The 19218-nt window shown below is 35.6% G+C and overlaps 1 protein-coding gene across 1 annotated transcript in view; it reads right to left on the minus strand.

The window, feature by feature from the left end:
- Positions 1–667: 667 nt before the first annotated feature.
- Positions 668–19218, minus strand: part of MAN2A1 (mannosidase alpha class 2A member 1) — a 126826-nt gene continuing 108275 nt past the window's right edge. The window contains exons 20-22 of the mRNA XM_062600171.1: positions 8280–8474; positions 4407–4517; positions 668–3525 (exon numbers count right to left, since the gene is read on the minus strand). Of these exons, the coding sequence (XP_062456155.1) occupies positions 3373–3525; positions 4407–4517; positions 8280–8474 (459 nt within the window). The 3' untranslated portion in view covers positions 668–3372. The remainder of the gene's footprint in view (positions 3526–4406; positions 4518–8279; positions 8475–19218) is intronic.

Raw genomic sequence — 19218 nt, forward strand, 5'->3', positions numbered from 1 at the left:
TATACTAATTGTCATTGGTACTCATTATGAAGTTCTATCAGCACTTTGAGAAACAAATCTGTGAAGTATCTGACTGTTCAACTTGTCACATGTAATTACATCATGGTATATTAGTATTATGTACTTAAAAGCATTCAGTCCATTTATGGCTGTACTGTTGTTTTGCCTGTTTTCTAATAGCCTATTTGTTAATTTGCCTAGCGAAGTTACAAGAATAGCTTCCATTTTATTACTCTAAAATACACACAAAAAGAATAATTCAAGACAGTAAAAAAAACTATAACAGAGGGTGTAAAACACCACAATTTTCTATTATTTTAGCATCAGATTTCTTTTGCAAAAGAAGAGGTACCCATTCCCTTCATGTCTTGTATTCCCATATGTTAAGGTCTCTGCACTCAGTATCTATCTTCATCTGTTTAGCACCTGTGAAGTAAGATGGCATCTTTCATCAGCAGCGTATTTCACTACAGCAAATCCTTATTCCTAAATATTACTAGATATATCAGCCTTTTTAAAGAAATCACACGTTCGCTATTTTTTTAAATTAGCATTGATGACACTGAACACATCTCACAATAAGATTATCTTTTATTAGAGATCTTATATTACATTTCCCCCAAAGATATAAAACCTTCCAAGAGAAAATATCAAAACCCTTCAATTTAAATCATTTTTTTTTTTCAGAGACAATATGAGGAAGTAAAAACAAAGACATTTCAGATTAAGGGATGTAAAAAAATCTCAATACAGGTACAACTCTGATATGAAGAGTAATTACAAGGTTTTAAACTTTTTCTTATACAGCATTGTCTTTAAAACAATATTGGTTGAAAGTAAGGATGCTTGGTTCTCTTAACCAGTAGTTAAAAAAACAGCAGCTATAAAAATAGAAAAAAAAGTAAATATGATGAAATTAGATGACAAATGCACAGAAAAACAAGAACTTGAAATCTCTAATGTAAGTACAGAGAAAGAATTCATAAGAGCTGTTGAAAAGCATCAACGGCCACATCCTGAACCAATTATGGTAAAATCTCCTATCAGACTTTGGAGTTTTAACTTAGTTGAAGGTTTTAGGAAAGGACCTCAAATTGAAGGTTGTTCTGTTGTTGCATTAACAAAAAAAGAAACAACAACAACAAAAAATTCCCCTTCCCCTCAAGAAAAAACAGAAACAAAGACTAAATGTGCTGGTTAAGGAAGATTCAGGCATCGCGATTGTACAGCTGATGATAAACCAAAAAGATACAATGCTATGAAACGTCTTTTGGAAGCAAATCCAACAGGCAAAATACTTTAAAACTTTATTGCATCAAAATTTTACTTCTCCATTTAACAAAACTTAAAATAGAATTCTGAAAGCTCTCTTGCACAGAACACAAGTCTCTGAATTCTTAAGATGCAACAAAATAAATGTTATTAGAACCTTCTGCTGGCAAGTCTACCAAGCTGTAAGTTCCAACAAAGAATTATATTTTCAAATACTATAACTAAGAAAACTTACAGTACATGTTTATTGCATGAAAACATCCATTTATTGGATCCATCTGATTCTTCCATTTAGTGGTTAGTGGTTCTCATGTTCTTGAGATAACTTGCACCAGATCCTGCTAAATATTCCATTAATTACAAAACATACAGTAGATTAAGTAGGGAAATCTATGCAATCCTGACAGAGATCCAGCCATGCCAATGCATGAAATTAAAATTTTACTTTCATTTTAAGATTGCCTGTAGCTACAAGATATAATTTGATACACCATGGAATGATATTGATCAAATCAAGTACAGTGGACAGTATGAAGAGTTAGAAAATAGCACATCTTTTTACCAATTGACTTTTCATGCATTATTATTAAAGAAAAAGTGACATATGGAAAAATCTTTCCTTTTAGCAAGAGATAGAAATAAGAGGTATGAAGACAAAGAAAGCTCAGTAAAGCGGATCACGTTCAAATGCATGTTTATACGTTTTAACTGTAAACAGCAGTTCTATGTAGGGAAATATTTTCCACACAAATGGCTTCGGCACTAAACATGAGTTAGTTAATACATGAAAACAAAGCAAAAAGAATAAGAATCTACTCTTCAGTAATGTGAACACTGGTGATGTTAAGTGAGGTTGCAAGTTTGAGAAATGATGTTTAAAATATAGGCACATGATTCTGAATGCACAGGTCACTACAATCTGTGACACGCAAGCACAACTCATGATGGGATTGCAAACTATGTCTTACTATCAAATCTCTGCATCAAGTTGCAATTTCCTTGAAAGCAGCTGAATTTAGATTTTACAGTAATTCTTGATTTGTTTTATTTTGTGATATGACATCATTTTAATACATTCAAATAGTCAAAATGTTCAGAGTAAGATAGCACAAACTTGGTGCAGGAGGACGTAGATCAGAGTGTGGCCAGCATTGTCAAATAGGAGATACACAGTTTAAGCGTTATATAAACTACCCTTCCCCAAAAACATTAACGTAGACACCAAAATTGTAACAAGACGTATCAAAAAATAAGGCACATTTATCTTGATATGGTAATCTTGAAATAGAAAACTCATTTCAGAGAGCATCAATATCCAAATGAGTTTTGTAAAATATCTTGTATTCATGACAATTACTGACATTTCTCATCATATATGATAATGGAATAATTGCACATATCCCAGAATGTCAAGTAACAAAATGGGAGTTTTATTAAAGATTTTCAATGCAAAATTGTTTTGCAGATTCATGTTTTCCTAATTACATAGCTCAAGCAAATGGTAGAAGCATTAAAATCTACCATCACTTATCACAAAGACCGCTAACTTTCATTCTACCACAATTTAAAAACCTTTTTTCTATTGAATAAATTGAAATTAATTGTGGAATAAAATGAAATTATTGTCATTTATACAAATGATTGCAAATATTTGGACATTAGCTACTACCCAAGAACATTTTATTCCTTTTTAATTCCAAGCTGCATCAGGGATTTCTACACAGAATTATTTGTACATAAATTCATGAAGGATCAGCAAAACAGACTGTTTAAAATCCACCTCCTTCCCTATGAAAGCTAAAATAAGAACACTAGATACACTATTAGTTAGCATTTAACCTGAGATCTGTTGAGAGGTTAACATCCTTTGAAATTTCTTCACTTGTTGCATTAACTTATACTGATGTTGGTATTTCATGAAAAAAAAAATGTTGCTTGCAACATGGCTTTTCATTGTGTTGGTCAAAAAACTATAGAATGTATGTTTTTTCTCACAGTATCCAGAAGCTGGAATAATAATAATGTGCTTCTTATTGCACGTGAAACTTGGAGGAGATAAAATTGCAGATTCCTCTTCTATAGCTGAGTATTCAGCTGATTTCATCTTAGCCGAATCCGGAACGTATTTATCTCCATAGAACTCATATTTATTTCACTTATATTTCTGGCATCTGGAGGTGAATGCATCAAAGATAAAGATGTGGGTGTAAGACTTTCCACGCTGAATTTGTTAAAGAGTTTATGCACCTTTATCTGGAAAAAATACATATATTTAGAAAATAAAATACATACTTTAAAATTGACTTTACCCTAATCTTTAGCAATGATTCAAATCATACATTTCTTGCAGACACCAAATATTTCTACATACCATGTATCAAATATTATATACTAGAAAAAGCCATTTTAGGCAGTGTTCACTTGTCACATTTCAAAGCAACTAAGTTAAGCTTAAATTAATATACAAAAGAATTGTTGGAAATATTTGGATTAAAACTCTTCCTGTTTCTAATCACAACAACAGTCTTCTGTTAACAAAAATCCCAAGTCTACTTCAAGATTTGATTATGAAAATCCTACAGATGCACAACTATCCAGTCCAAGATCTGTAACCTTTAGAAACAAGCAGTATAGTTACAGCAGTTACATATAATAATTTAATGGCATACACAACATGCTCAGATATTTGCAGTGATGTAGGTCATACAAGTGAGTAGGAGTAGACAAAAATATGCTGTAAGAGGTAACAGTTTTCAAAATAGCAGTCACATAACTTGTGAATATGTTAAGTAACACTACTCAGACAACACATTTAAGAATTTGTAGTTCAACTCTTTGATAAACTTGTTTACATTCCACTATTTGAAAATTGAGAAATACTTATCAGTTACTCGAAAAAAATATTTACAGAAAACAAGATTAGAACTCCAATCTAGACATTTGCTTGCTGATATTATGTGATAATTTACACACAAGTTTCCTTTATCAAAGGAAAGAACTATATTCTGCTTTTGAGAGAAACATAACTAATAGCCAGAAATTATCACTCTTGAGAAATAGCTACTAAGATTTCAACAACAATTTGACTTTAATATCAATGTCTCTTCAAAAATATCCATAAAATGTCACTATACCTTTCCCTGAGTAGTAGAACAGAATAGACCCACATCTCTGTTTGAAAATCTACAATCAAATCCCTTCCTGTGAAGGATCAGAGCAGCTTCATCAGATGGCTCAAAATCTGCCTGCAAATAAACAAAAGAAACAAAAGTTACTCATAAAGTAGCATAGCAAGCAAGACATTTTCGAACATCATAAGCTAATTATAAGCTTACATTGATAGAGCTGCTTATGCCTTAAATAATATTCAGCCCAGATTGAATAGTCATACTTCTTCTAATGTTATAAGGCTGAACATAAAAAAAAACTGAACAGTAAAGCTACTTGAGAGATACAAATTACTACAGAATATAAACTTAAAATTGTTGACTAGGGAATTCAAAGTCTGATAGATGTATACATAAACACAGACATAATTTAAGTGTAGCTTAAGTTGTTTAGTGTAGTTGTATTAATTGGTTTCCTAGATAAATTACAAGGTAAGAACAGAACAAAGTAGAAAGTGTATGGTAATTGCAATAGCAAGCTTTAACTATTCATAGTGACTATCTTCTATCAAATTTTCAATTTGCTTATCTATTCTTTAAAATCTTACTCAACTGAAGGTCTACAGTTAATATACAAATATTAAACAAACTTATGTTTATGGATAAAATGTATGTTGCCCTGGAGCCTCAATTAGCATCATACAGTAATCCACAATCTCAACTTCGTAGTTCGGACCAAAACACTAAAATCACCTAGGCCTAAATGGTCACAGGATATGCTATCATATTAACAACGGCATCTTGTTTTGATGCGTACTTCAGAAAAAGTCAGATCCTGGAACTGGCTAGGAAGCTGTTTAATTTTTATAAAAATTGTTTGTTTATACAAAGAGACAAAAAGGGATAAGAAATCAAGTGTACAGGTAAAGTAGCAGAAAAGAAGTTGTTCTTCTCGTTGCGTATGTTTCCATTGCAAATATGTAATCCTTTCCATAAACAGTAGCCAGTGCTTAAGGAAAAAAAAAAATAATTTCACATCACACCTGGGAGAAAACTGTCAGTTTTCCAATGCAAACTATGTTAATAAGCATTAAGCTTTTTATTATGCTTTAATTCTTGGAAGTTAAATGAGAGATGTCTTAATCAAATACGCTTCATGTCCAGTCTCATCTCCTCCTAATAAAGGAGGCTGTGGAACCAAAACCAGTATGACACAGTTTCACTGTACTACAAATTCACAGTATTAATCACTCATTGAGATAATAGTAAATATCATGCTGATAAACTTAACATTTCTGTTTTATTAAGTTCATCATTTCAAAAATAACAAAAATGTGCTCAATTGTATTTAGGCTTGACATGAGATATTTAAATCATTGGCTGCTGAAAACTTTGCAAAGTTTGCAAGGCATGAATGATTCTCAGTTTGGTTTGAGAAGGTTTTTTCAAACAAAATGGTTAAAATAACCTCATAATCAAGTTCTTCATTAGTGACTTGAGTCCATCATCAGCATAGCTACTGGTTTATACCACTTTATATCCTTGAAGGTTAAAAATTTGCTATATTGTTTATTGGAACAGTAGCACTAATGAATAATGTAATTATGATAATGTAACAAAATTAGCTTCGGTTTTCAACTATGAAATATCAGGCTTAGTTTTAATTGTCATTGATGTGACATATAGTTGAAATAAAGAACTGCACTTAAAAATAGATGTTTTTATGCACACAAAATAATACTGTCTGCCTACAACATCAGATTAGTGAAGTATCAAAATTCATACTGCAAAAGCCTGACTTCCTACAGGGGTAAAGCGATGCTAGAAATGACAAGCCAGTCATGGATATCAACACTTTCTCTACATCCAGTGGAATTATCTTGTAGTCATCTGCATAATAAATGCATTTCAAATGACAGCATGACTACTTCAACTGTTAAGTTTTTCAAAATTAAATATTATCCCAATTAAGATTCAGAATGTTTAAAATAGGAAGTTATTAAATAATTAACAAAATGTTTAGGAATAGAGCTTTGCTAAGTATAACCACCTGTGATATAGCACTCAACCATTTAGATTTCCCAGGACTTTATCATGCACATAAAACCCACATGTAAAGAATTATGCTGTTTTAACTTACTCTAAAAGGAGATGTACGAAATAACAAGTTACCATAGCCTCTGTATCTGCTTTAACTTACCTCTTTTTATACCATCTCTAGGTAAATTAGATTAAGCTCATGCAGGCCTAAGGGAATGTCTAAGTAAGTATGAACCTAATTTAGGTCACGTATACCTTCTAAACTTGGCTATAACCATATGAAAACCTATATCACTTTTCTCAATTTTCAACAAACGTCAATATCCTTAATCCTGTAAAACTTCACAGCAATATCATATGACAAAAATTCCCGAACTACTGTACAATCAAATCTCTGACTGCCTTTCTCAGAACAGCTGCCAAAGCTTGATTTGATTTTGATCTCTGAAAAGTTTAATACTGTCCTCACATCGGGCTCCTAGATGAAAAAAAAATTTTTGCTAGGCTGTCTCATAAGCAGCATCTCAGGGCAACATTGCTAAGGTTTTGATGACAAAACCATTTAAACATAGTATAAAAGAACAAATGAAGTCAATTTTTAAACGTTGAAGCCTAGTATATTTATGGTAGGTAAAATTTGTGTCAGTCAACTTAAAAATTAGGGTTTTGTTAAAAACATCTTTATTTTTCATCTTCCCAAGGTACTGCACTCTTCCATGACAGGATCACTTATTTAAAAATAGTAGTAATTTTCTCCTCTCTGAGGGGAACAATTTAAATGGAAACACGGAATTCCCTTATATTTTTCCCTCATTTATGCTTTAATGTACTCTCACGCATTGGAGCTACTGCAGAGAGTCCAGCGTAGGGCTACGAAGATGACCAGAGGGCTGGAGCACCTGCCCTGTGAGGAACGGCTGCGAGAGCTGGGCCTCTTCAGCCTGGGGAAGAGCAGACTGAGGGGGGGTCTTATCAGTGTGTACAAGTACCTGAAGGGAGGGTGTCAAGGGGACGGGGACAAACTCTTCTCAGTTGTCCCGTGTGACAGGACAAGAGTCAATGGGCAGAAATCGAAGCACAGGAAGTTCCGCCTGACTGTGAGGGGGAATTTCTTCCCTGTGAGAGTGACAGAGCACTGGACCAGGTTGCCCAGAGAGGCTGTGGAGTCTCCTTCTCTGGAGATCTTCAAGGCCTGCCTGGATGCAACCCTGTCTAACATGCTCTAGGTGACCCTGCTGAGCAGGGGGGTTGGACTAGATGGTCTCCAGAGGTCCCTTCCAACCTTACCTATTCTGCAATTCTGATTCCTGACTTTAAATTTAATATTCTTTGATATCCTTTTTCTATGAAATTTTAGTTATATAATTTCTTAAAAATATCAGTTCCAACAGCTAAAGCAGTGTAGAATTTTACTTTTCTCTGAAAAAATGTATCAATTAATAAAAATTATGATATTTGCCACTCACTCTTGGGAGATGAATAAAGGAAGCAGGAATTAAGGAGAACACTAAGGTGGTCATTTTGGCATGAAAGAAATTCACTACAGGGCATGTCACCATTTCTGCTGTGGAAAAGAACTGTTTTTGACTATAGCGATAGCTCTCCTGGTGTACAACTACTAGTAATTTTCCCTTTGAAGTGCACAAACTAGTATTGCAAACTCAACAGTTGTCGTGACACTCAGACAATGACCAGCATGGAGGTGCAAATTTTCACTGCTTGCAGAATTACAAAAGCTAGTCATTACACTGTAGTTTAGGAAGGTAATTTTTAAATTTTGCATACGAGTAAAATATTTTACTGGACTATATTATTTTAATTAGCAAGCATATGGTACAGCTTGTTAATAATGTGACTTACCTTTGATTGGATTGTCCTCAGATTTACTATATGCATGTCACAAGGCATAGATGACATGAGTGGAGAAAAAGTATTTAACATCTCAGGGACACCTGAATCCGCATAAATTGTCATTGGAATTACAGGATGATTTATGAAAGCAGAAGTTAGATGGCTAAGGAGTGATGGAAAACTGACTGAGGACTTCTCTTCATTCTGTGAAATACAAGAGAAAATATTTGTAAAATCAAATACATCAACATGTCTAAATTTCTAAATCCATTTACTTTACATATAATTTTATTAACGTAACACAATAATTTATAGACTGATTGTTTAATTACTTCTGGAAACCTCTGATCATCCATTAATTGTCTTTTCCAGTACTACAAGTATCTATTGTTTTTACAAATCATTACTACATCTTTCAAAATGATCCTGAGAACATACCTCCATTTATAACATTGCTCAGTTTTCAGTGTTATACCTCAAATATGTAACCTAGAAAACATCCTTGCCCTCCAGCCTCCTAATCAAAAGCTATCTGTAACGGGTTACTTATCAACATTTATTGTTAGCCCCTACTCCTCACTCCCCTCTTGCTTTGTGCTGTCAAACTATTTGTCTTCAATGAGGCTGGAAATTTGCCAGTGGGATCTACTGTTTGAAAACGGAAGGCTGACTTTAGGGAAGGTTGAAGCGGGGTGGTAGTGGTGGTGCTGCTGAAGTATCTTGCTTGAAATCTAGTATATTTGACAAACTTTAAGAAAAGAATCAGAAATTCCCTCTTCACTGGCCCTGCAATTCTTGAGCTTCTGTTCAGAGGGGTAGAATAACTGTCACTGAGCTGGAGACTTAAAGCCTCATCTAGCTGCTCAGTGAAAAAAAATTATCAGATTCACTCTTGATGTTAGCAGTGTGCTTGTCAAGAACGTCATCTTTTCTAAACAGCTTCAGAGCATAAAGAGCCTCTCGTTGTGGGTATTCTGAAATCCTGCGTATATTCTACCAGCTTCTATCACTGAAAATGCTCTGAACAAAATAGTAATATGAAATAGAAAACAATTTAATAATGCTTTTGGTTTCCATATGGAAAACTAAGCTATCGTTTTCAGTACATTTGGTAGCTTAAGGGAAAATGACTTTCGGCAACAACGCTACCCTCATCAGACAATAGTAAGCTTCACTACTATAACCTCAAAACAGTGCTTGTGCATGTTGAGGCATCTCAGCCCTGGTTGTGCCTACCAGCATGATTTGAACAGAGCCGGCAGAAGTGATCGGTACATTCTGAGACCAAAACAAAAATTCCTGTGACTGCTGCTTTCAAAAGAGCGTTCTGCTCAGCTGCAACCTGAAATTCAGCATCATATAGTACAGCTCTGTGGGCAGATATCACCATTTTATCTCTTTTCTCACAAGCAGAATTCCTGCATAACAGTTCTGTTACCTAGACCTAAACCTGTTTAGAAAAATTGTCACTCAAAATTAGAATATAATATAAAAAAAATCTAAACTGACCTCTGCATAGAGTTCTCTCATCAAAATCACAACGTAAGAGGAAGCAACTCAAGATTTTCAAATATTTCACAGGTTTAATTTTCAAAAAAATTGTTCACCACACATAGAATAATAAACAGGTGAATGTTTCAGGCTTTTGTAGTTTAACTGTTTATTTCATCTACCTGTCACATTAGTTGAATTAGAAAATTCATAAGGAATTAACAATAAAAAGGGCAATAAATATCTGCTATGTGTCAATAAATCCATGAATTTGTAGATCAGAGGCTAAGTGTGATGAACAATTTATTTGAAAGTTAAACTTATCCTGTGAAATATTTATTTGAAAATCTTGAACATTGATTGAAGAATGCACAAAATATAGGGCTTTTGATATAATAAAATTATTTAAAAGAATATTTTAAAGTTGAATAACACTACTGCAAATTCTCTTTCATATATTAGCCTGAAGATCTTTCACAACATTGGAAACCTCCATCTATTTAAGGTTGAGAAAATTCTTGATCAAGCAGCTTTATGACTCCATCCTCTTCCCACTTGTAGGTTTCCCTTTGCTAAAATCTACATATCGTAGATTTGTATAGGCTTCTAAGGAAATTAACATTAAACACTCAAGTCAGAAAAGAAAAAAATTGCTCCTGTCTGTTCACTATCTACCTAAACACTGATAGCCAGCCATAGTCCTTTGCAGGCTGCTTCTTCTACATAAATCTATCCTGTATTTCCTACTTTTTTCAGATTCATCTGACATGTATCCTCTTCCCCTCCCTCACCTTCCCTTTAAATTTAATTTCTTAAAATTGCTTTGTGGAAGTAGTATAACGCAACTAGCATCTTTGTCACTCTCAACTGCATAAAGATTGCTTTAGCAGCTGTATTTCAACATCATGGCAGCAGGAACTCAAGAGACTTTCTCCATCTTTTGCAGAATTGTGCTTTTATTCGGCTGCAGAAGTTATGTCACAAATCTGAAATTACTAAGTACAAGTATTACTGACTTTAACTAGTAATAACTCATTAAAGAACCACAGAAGTCAGAAAACAGATTAATTTTATAACGGAATAAATAGTTTTAAAATGTCACTAAAAAGATAAGATAGAAGTGTGTGGAAACTTATTTTTGTTCTCATTTTTCTTTGCGTACTTAATCAAATAAAATCTGACTTATTTATAGTTAAATAAGTGGTTTCTAATGAAAACTTGGCAGGGTTAAATTACTGAAAACATAATATCTTAAGCTTTGCCAAAATTAAGCTTGCATTTTATGATAGGCTAAAAATATGGTGTTAAAAAATAAATGGGAGATATATAAAAGCAAAGGAGAGGATTATTTATCAGTTCATAACAATCAATCATAATAAAGTTACTAAAATTTGTGGTTTGGGATATGCGTGCGTGTGTGTATTTATAATTCTACAATAACATGAAACACATTTGAATGTCTAGCAATCGAAAATATGCCAGAACTGAACTGATGCAAGATGGTAATTTCTGTTTTGTTCTCAGTTCCTTTCTTAGTAGTGACTGACAGTGTTTGCTTCTTTGGCAGCTACTAAGCACTGAGGCTAATATTTTCATAGATCTATTATGATTCCAAAATTACTTTCCAAAATGATGATAATAGTTGCAAAGTATAGGATTGCTCCCCATGTGCAGCACTACGTTTAGCTACAATGAATTCCATCTGCCATTTTACTGCATGCTCACTCAGTCTTAAGTCCTCCTGCAACGCTTTAGTTAGCCTCAATGTTTACTATCTGCATAATTCAGCATTTCTTGTCACTATTTTCCAGTTTTCCAGGTAAAGTACCAGCAAGGTTTCAGTTCAAATGACTGTAGGCATGCCTGACCACAGCAGGAACATACATATATGTTCCTTCAAAGAATTCACCATTTCACCCCAAAAGAAACAGCGAGTGTTTACACTGTTGCCATAAGTGCTCTAAAGTCAGAACATATGTGGTTTCCTTTATATTTTTTAATCATTTTTCCGTAAAACAAGCTGATTGCTTGCATCTAACAACTTAAAATGCTCTCCTAGAACGTTACAAATTATACTGTGAGTCAGTCAAAGAATATATTCATTCTGTTATAAGATTCAAAATGAAAGATTTATCAAAACCCCTTGCAGCTGGTTCCTAATTCTCAGAGTGTGACCTAAGAAGCAGGAGAAAATAAAATTACTGTCCAGCAACTATAATTATTTGAGATCAGTTCTTCATATGCACTTTTACACTGTGGGCACACATACTCCCAAAGCATTTAAGATCAGAGACTCTGTCTAAATACTATCTGAGTTAATATATTTCCTCTCCCTCTTCAGTCATCCCTAAACACACACACTCCAAAAACACGTGCAAGTAAGAGCTCCACATCCATCACTGTACGCCTTGACTCCACAGTTCTCAAAATTAAGGGGCTCCAAGGAGATGGAAAGAGGAAGAACGGTGAGCATTCACAGAAACAACTCCTTTTTTCCTTTGACAGGTTTTTATCTACATGCTAATTATCACTGTGGATGGCACTGTAAATATCTCAAAAATTTAGTAGTCACTTCTACCAAGTGCAGCTTTATGGCTGGAACTACAGCACTAGAAAACAAACAGAACTTGTTTAGATACCCACAAAATTTCAAAAACAGGTATTCCTCAGAAGATACCATGAAGGTTGCATGAGATGAACAGAAGTGAAGTTTTTCTGAAAGTTGTGTTCCATTTACAAAAAAATACACTATACCTAGTACAAGCATAATATCCTAGATGCAAAACCTACTTAAACTCTGCAGAGACCAAAAGCACAGTAAAAAAAAAAATGCAAACATGTTTGTATCTTGGCCCACAAGAAAGTAATAAAAATATGAGTCCTCATGCTTCTCTAGGAGAAAGATAACACAGGGCAGGACAGTCTTCTAGGACTGCATCTTTCAAAGCTTTTTCTAGGCTAGCAGAAGTAATTTGAGTAAAAAGGTACTTTTTATAGAGAGATGCAGTAATGTATGTTGCAACAGAGAAACCATAACCAAGACTTAAGGAAAAAAACTGGAAATCTCAAAGCAGAAGTTTGGATGGGAGAAAATCATTTTCAGTTGACCAGCAAAGGGATGAAACTCTCAGATAACCCACAGTAGAACTATAAAAAATGGCTCCTCAGTTCTTCAATTCTGAAAGTAGTTAAGGATTGTAGGGAAATGGAGTCATGAAGGACTTTTGCAAATGCCAGAATCAGAACTGATTCAACTCTGCTCAGACACATCTTTGTTCCTGCTGTGTTTAGATGTGCAACTTTATTACAGGTATAATTATTCTTCTTGAGTGTTATCCAAAATTGAGACTTTGAAAAGGTGCACTAAGACTTAGGTGGAGATTTTATCTTGAATCTAGTATTCTCAGGCCCAGAATTAGAGTCAACTTTTGGATGTCTGCGCCAACAGAAAAAATGCAGTCATCTCTTCCCAGGGGAGGTAATTCAGAGAATCTACATCTGTAATAATAGCAGGCACCTCAACAGACTCAAGTATGTGCCAAAAGCTGCCAGAAACTCAAAATGGGAAAGCTAGTTTTTGCAAATATTGCAAAGACAACGCTAATACAGAAGATTCAGAAGGAACGTTTCAAATCCCACTCTCCTCCTACATACATCACAGCCATAAAAAGGACTGGCAAGCACTGCCTTTCCCCCCATAGTCACGGGATCCAGAATTTAAACGGGACTCTGGGGAGAAATAGAAGGAAAGGTTCTGAATGTATAGACAACACATTTGATAGAACAGTTAAGACTGTATGTACATTCACTATGTGGGCGGCTTTCAGCAGTACCTTGCTGTTGCTAAGAGAGAAGACAGAGTCCCACAGTCTCCATCTAATCAAAGTACTGCTCTCTCAAAGAAGAATCATTTCCTCAATTTCAGTGAGTGTTTAGCACTAAAAGCGTGAATGGAGCTCTACTGGCAGCCTTACAAACACTACATATTGGCAAGATTCTGACAGATGCCAGTGATATAGCTGAGTGTTAGCATAATGAGCTCTAATCAAAGCACACAGTTCCTTTTTAAACTATCTTATAGCACACTCATATAGTTAGTTATCCAACTGGAAATGCTCCGTGTTGAAATGCAACCCCCTGTGCAATAGATGTAAACATATCTTCATATAGAAGCTTTCCTTATTATCAAAAGTGAGTAACTCTGAACTTTCAGTCTTGGGGGGGATCCCAAAAACAAATACAAAGAATGCCCTAGAAGAATATGGCATATGGGCTTGAATTTCCTTTGCCCTTGTAGCAGAAGAGCTATTTTATTGATAAATAGAAGATAGAACACACTGAAAAAAACACTGAACGGGTTTTTTTGGTAAGAATCTAAATTGAGAACCAGGATTCCTTAATTAGAGGAAAAAACACTAATTAGACTCTTCAGAAATCATTTGGTAGCAGAATGGGAGAAAGAAACGGAAAACATTGTAGAGAAGAAAGTAAAGGTGAAACAGCTGATAACTGGACTTTAATCGAGCTAATAGAGAAACAATTAGCTTTTCAACATATACAAGTAGTCTGAAGTTTCCAATACAGAAGTAAGGATAGGAAATTGGGGCAGATATGAACATTAGATAACATATCTTGACAGTTTAGCCCTTCTCTAGATAATTTTCTGCTATGAAGCAAAACAGCCCCAGTCAGAAAAGAAATTTAATTATTACTCCAAAAGCCCACCACCATTCAAAAGCTATCTGATCAAACATGCTATAACGTGGATGATTACTTTGGATCTCAGGACATTCAAACAAAATCTGGAAAACGATGCATTTCTGGGCCTGCTATATCAAGGGACGTAGATCAAGAGATTCTGATACTAAATCATCTGAACTAGTCCTGAAGGAAGACAGTTTTTCACTTCCTCTTATGCTGTGTGACAAAAGACTCAAAAGAAACATGTTTGTAAATTTTATCAATCATAGGTTCAGAAAACCAGCTGGCACCACTTTCAGAGGAAGAGCACTTCTGGACTAAAAATTCTAATCTCTGGAGTAAGCTCCAACTCTTCAGAGCATCTCCAGTCCCAAAGCACAGAGCGGCAACATTATTAAACCTCTCCCAGTCATAATCTAGCAACTGACAGCAAGTGAGATTGTCAGTCAAGGAACTTAAAGCTTCCAAAAAAACAGATCTAGAAAGGTAAATTCAGTTCTCTTCCTAAGATCCAAAGATTGACAACGTGTCTGTATATTCAAGGAGATGTTGCTAATACGACACCGCGCTAGCCTACTTATAGGTGAGAAACATAATGGCTCACAACAACTATGTGAATATGCTGTCCTACAACACAAGACAAAAACACATGACATGTAAGGGAGCCTTAGCTTTAAAATACATATATATTCCTCCCAAAGAGCAACTGTTGAATCCTTAACCATGTAGAGAATTCTCCTCTTGGGAAAGCTGATGTCCGTAGATAGGCAGACAGTAAGAAAATTGTACAATAATTGTACAATGTACAATTGCACAGACATCAAGTAGTAGACTGTTTCAACTCTGTTGCAATCTTTACATGCAAGACTGCCTGAGTTATACATCATTTGTATGACATCAAATTTGGCTAATTATATGTTCTAATACAAAAACCATGATCAAGTCTCAAAGTTTCTGAGATTATGACTCCTTCACTAGAAGATCCTCCAGGTAAGGATACACTATTAATCCCTTTCAGCTGATGTCAGTCTCTGGAGCCAGAAACTTTGACATTTTTGAGAAGGCAAATGGATACTAGACAGTGGGGATTTACACCCATAATGAAACAAATACCAGTTATATACTGAGACAGACTGGAAGAAAGGCTCTTACAGGTTTGAAAGCATTTAAACCAATCCTCCTTCAGAAGCAATGGAATTATTCACACTAAAGTCACAGTTAGGAATTTAATTTTTTTTGAAAAAGGATTTAGAGCTCCTTCAATCTCTAATAAATCTACAAATTTCCAGCCTTTTACATAAACAGGAAGCATTAATAGTAACAGCTTTTTTTCTTCTGAAGTGACTAATTCTCTCAAGACTGCAATACTGACATAACCAAGTGTCAAAGAAAACACTGTCCCGTCTCTCCAAGTAGCTTTCATACTGGCTAGTGGTTGTCGGGGAACACTAAGATTGAACAGAAATGAAATACGGTGATGGGCAAGCCGTCTATGAGCAGTGCAATTCAGAGCACTTAAAACCCCGAAACTGCACAAGAATTTTCAGCGGAATTATCTTCTTTATGAAAGTCTGAAGAACCCTTTTTAAGAGAGCAAGTCCTCTACAATGAATCTGACTCAGGGAAGCCTGGCAAAAGTGCAGCAAGAAATATCAGCCACAAATGTGACTGAACAGGCAGCTATCCTAAAATCTTAAGGCTATAAACACAAATACTGATGCCAAGTTATTTTCTGTTATAGCAAAGCATCAAAGTCTTTCCCGAAATCCTGGGGCAAAAAACCTGGAAAAACAAAAAATTTGTTTAGATCTGCCTGAACAGGTCGTGTATATATTTTGTCAAGATTGAAATATTCATCACTTATTTTACAGTTTTGCATATCAAAGCATGAAGTGTTTCAGCAATACGTTTCAAGTTCTTTTTTGAAAATCATGATCTGGATTGCTCAGCTTTTTTGATAGTTGCTGAAGTGACCAGCAAAGGAAGACTCAGATGAGAAGACAAAAAATTGATCTCCTCTGGGAATGCGGTATTTTCTATCAATTCATTTGGAGGCTGTTACACAAGAGATGCTTCTGACATGCTAAGTGAAAGGGTTCATTACATACGAAATAAAATCTCTTAGGCATTGTAAAATATCCACAAAGTTGAGTTAGTTCAGAGTAACTCTGCAGTCGCTTTGAGGTTTCTGTACTGTCTGTAGATTCTTGGCTGGCACTGAGACTGCAAGTGAAGCAACCTGCAACTGTTAGAGATGGTCAAATCCAGTGGACTTCGGACACAGGGGAGTTTTCCTTCTTAGTACACACAAACCGAGTTTGGGGGTCTCTAAGACCTGGAGATTCCTCTCATCCCACTCTCACAGATGAGAGGCTGCTGCAGTTCTGTGTTCCCATGTCCACAAGGCTCAGCACGTATTCCCAAGAGGCGCACATGCACCCGCACATACACACAGAGAGCAATGCTTTTACTAGCACCCTTCCCACATCCACACACAGAGCGCTCAACATTCACTGATCCCTCAGATATTAGTGTAGACTTTAAATTCATCTGATATCCAGGCCTGGACCTTCGGCCCCTTAACCAGTCACCAGTTCAGACTTTGGGTCCTTCCAGGTGCTGGCCTCCTACTTGTCAAACTGAAGTTTGCTTGCGGTTAACACACACATTCGTGCCTCTGCGGGCACAGAGTGGTGCCTCCAACAAAGAGTATCCAGTCCCACAGGTCCCTCAGATGGTCTCTTTTTCCAGTAGTTGACATCCAGAGCTATCATTCTGCGTGCTTGCTAGTCTGATGTATGTTGGCTAAATGGCTTGTGCTAGCTCAGAAAAGGCAGAGCACTTGCACAGAAATAGAATTTAACAAAAATATAGGATAAACTCTGGTAATCAAGCACAGGACTCAGTCAGAAAATTATGCCTACCAGCAGGCTTCTTACATGTGACCAGACCTATTTTCTCCTTTCCTCTTTGTTTTCCTATACTTGTTGCTCCTTGATATACCTTGATCCTTCCCTGTGTCCCTTCCCCTGAACATCTCATAACAAAATTCTCTCCTCATAGCAAGTCATGAGGAGACTTTAGGCCGCTTTAGGCAATAAACCCTTCCCCCCCCCCCCAGTCTACATAAAGTCTTTTCTTTTGAGACATCCTGTTGGGCTGAACACCAAGGACAATCTAATTTTTCTCCTTTGATGGTCTCAGGCATAGCCAACTCAGTTGGTTCCATTCCTCCCTGGTTAGCTTACTTGACAGATGGAGGGACCCATTATTCCTTTTATCACTGTCATGTTCTTGTGTCAAATTTAATTAACATTTAGCCAGATTCCATAAAGGTGATGTTCTATAAATCAACTGTATGGAGATTTGTTGTTCTACAGAAGAGTATAAATAGCAATGAAAGTAACTGGCCATCATGACCATTAACATACTCCTGTACTTATTGAGCTTGATAAATATGCAGCCATCAGTACAGCTGGATGAAAAGGATCAAAAGTAGGTGAACATCAGTACATTTTTCTCTGTGATAAAAGTATTTTATTTTAGATCTAGCCTCTATCATTTTTTTCTCCTCTGTTTCTTCTTACAGTGTTTACATTGTTAATAATGGTGCAGGAAAAAGGAGGAGAGACTTGATGTCCAAATAAAAAACCAATGCTATAAGCATTGGGGAAGGGACAGATGCTAGGCTTCCTGTTTCTCCTTCCCTGACATATAAACCTTGTTGACTAGGAAGAACTTAAGCTGCCCTGAATCATCACAGAACTCAGGCATCAGAAATTTTCTGGAGCACTGCTTAGATCAGGAAGTAGCTCAAAGAAATAATGATAAAGACAGAGGCTACACAGTATCTCCAATTTTTTTCTGCTACAGATGAGCCCAGAGAGGCTATCTGCATCAAAAGTCCCTTGCTTCAGAGGGAAATTGTTTTTTCCATATTCAAGGAGATTATCCCTTTAGGAGTTACTTCACTGCAGAATACAAGGAGAAAAAACCTGCTTGGGGTCCTTACCCATCCTTCAAGGACTCCATTCTACTGCTAGAGCTTGCAGGAGGAATGATGAGGCCTTCAAGATGAAGTGATGACACAGTACAGTTTAGAATCAAGGTCTCAAACTGCACAAACTCAGTTAAGTTATTGAAAGACCTAAGAGAAGCATACTTTCCCATTTTAGTCAATTATGCAGGCTAAAAGTAGATGAGACCAAGCTTGAATACTAAGCATACTAGGTGAAGTAAATTATTTTCCATATAAACAGAACTGGCAGACAAGTGCACACAATATGAAGACAAATAAAAGCCAACAAAGGAAAAAGGTAATCCACTGGAGAGATGTACAAAAAAACTGAGACACAACTACAAGGACAGAAATCAGAGTAATGCAGTCCTCTTTACTATCTATTTCACTATGAGCCATCTATATTGAGTGGCTGCAGTCCTGTTACAAAATAAGAATATTTGCTTCTTATGGCTTTGACCAATATCACATAACTGCAGCTTAGAAATAAATTTGTCTTTAATTAGAACCTCTCTGCAACACATCTTTACCATAGTGTCAGAGAAAAACACTTTGAAAAAGTTAAGATGTAAGGTTCACTGGCATAAAAATGAGGAAGGTGTTGGCCTGAAAACAGGTAGCATTTGCAGATAAATGAGATGATCGCAGTGTGAAGGAGTTCTCAAGCACCAGACAAACTTCCAACATAAGAAATACGATATCATCCATGTAGCGGTGATAATAATAATGTAGCTATAG

This window comes from Rhea pennata, chromosome Z, assembly GCF_028389875.1.
Source record: "Rhea pennata isolate bPtePen1 chromosome Z, bPtePen1.pri, whole genome shotgun sequence".
Lineage (NCBI taxonomy): Eukaryota > Metazoa > Chordata > Aves > Rheiformes > Rheidae > Rhea > Rhea pennata.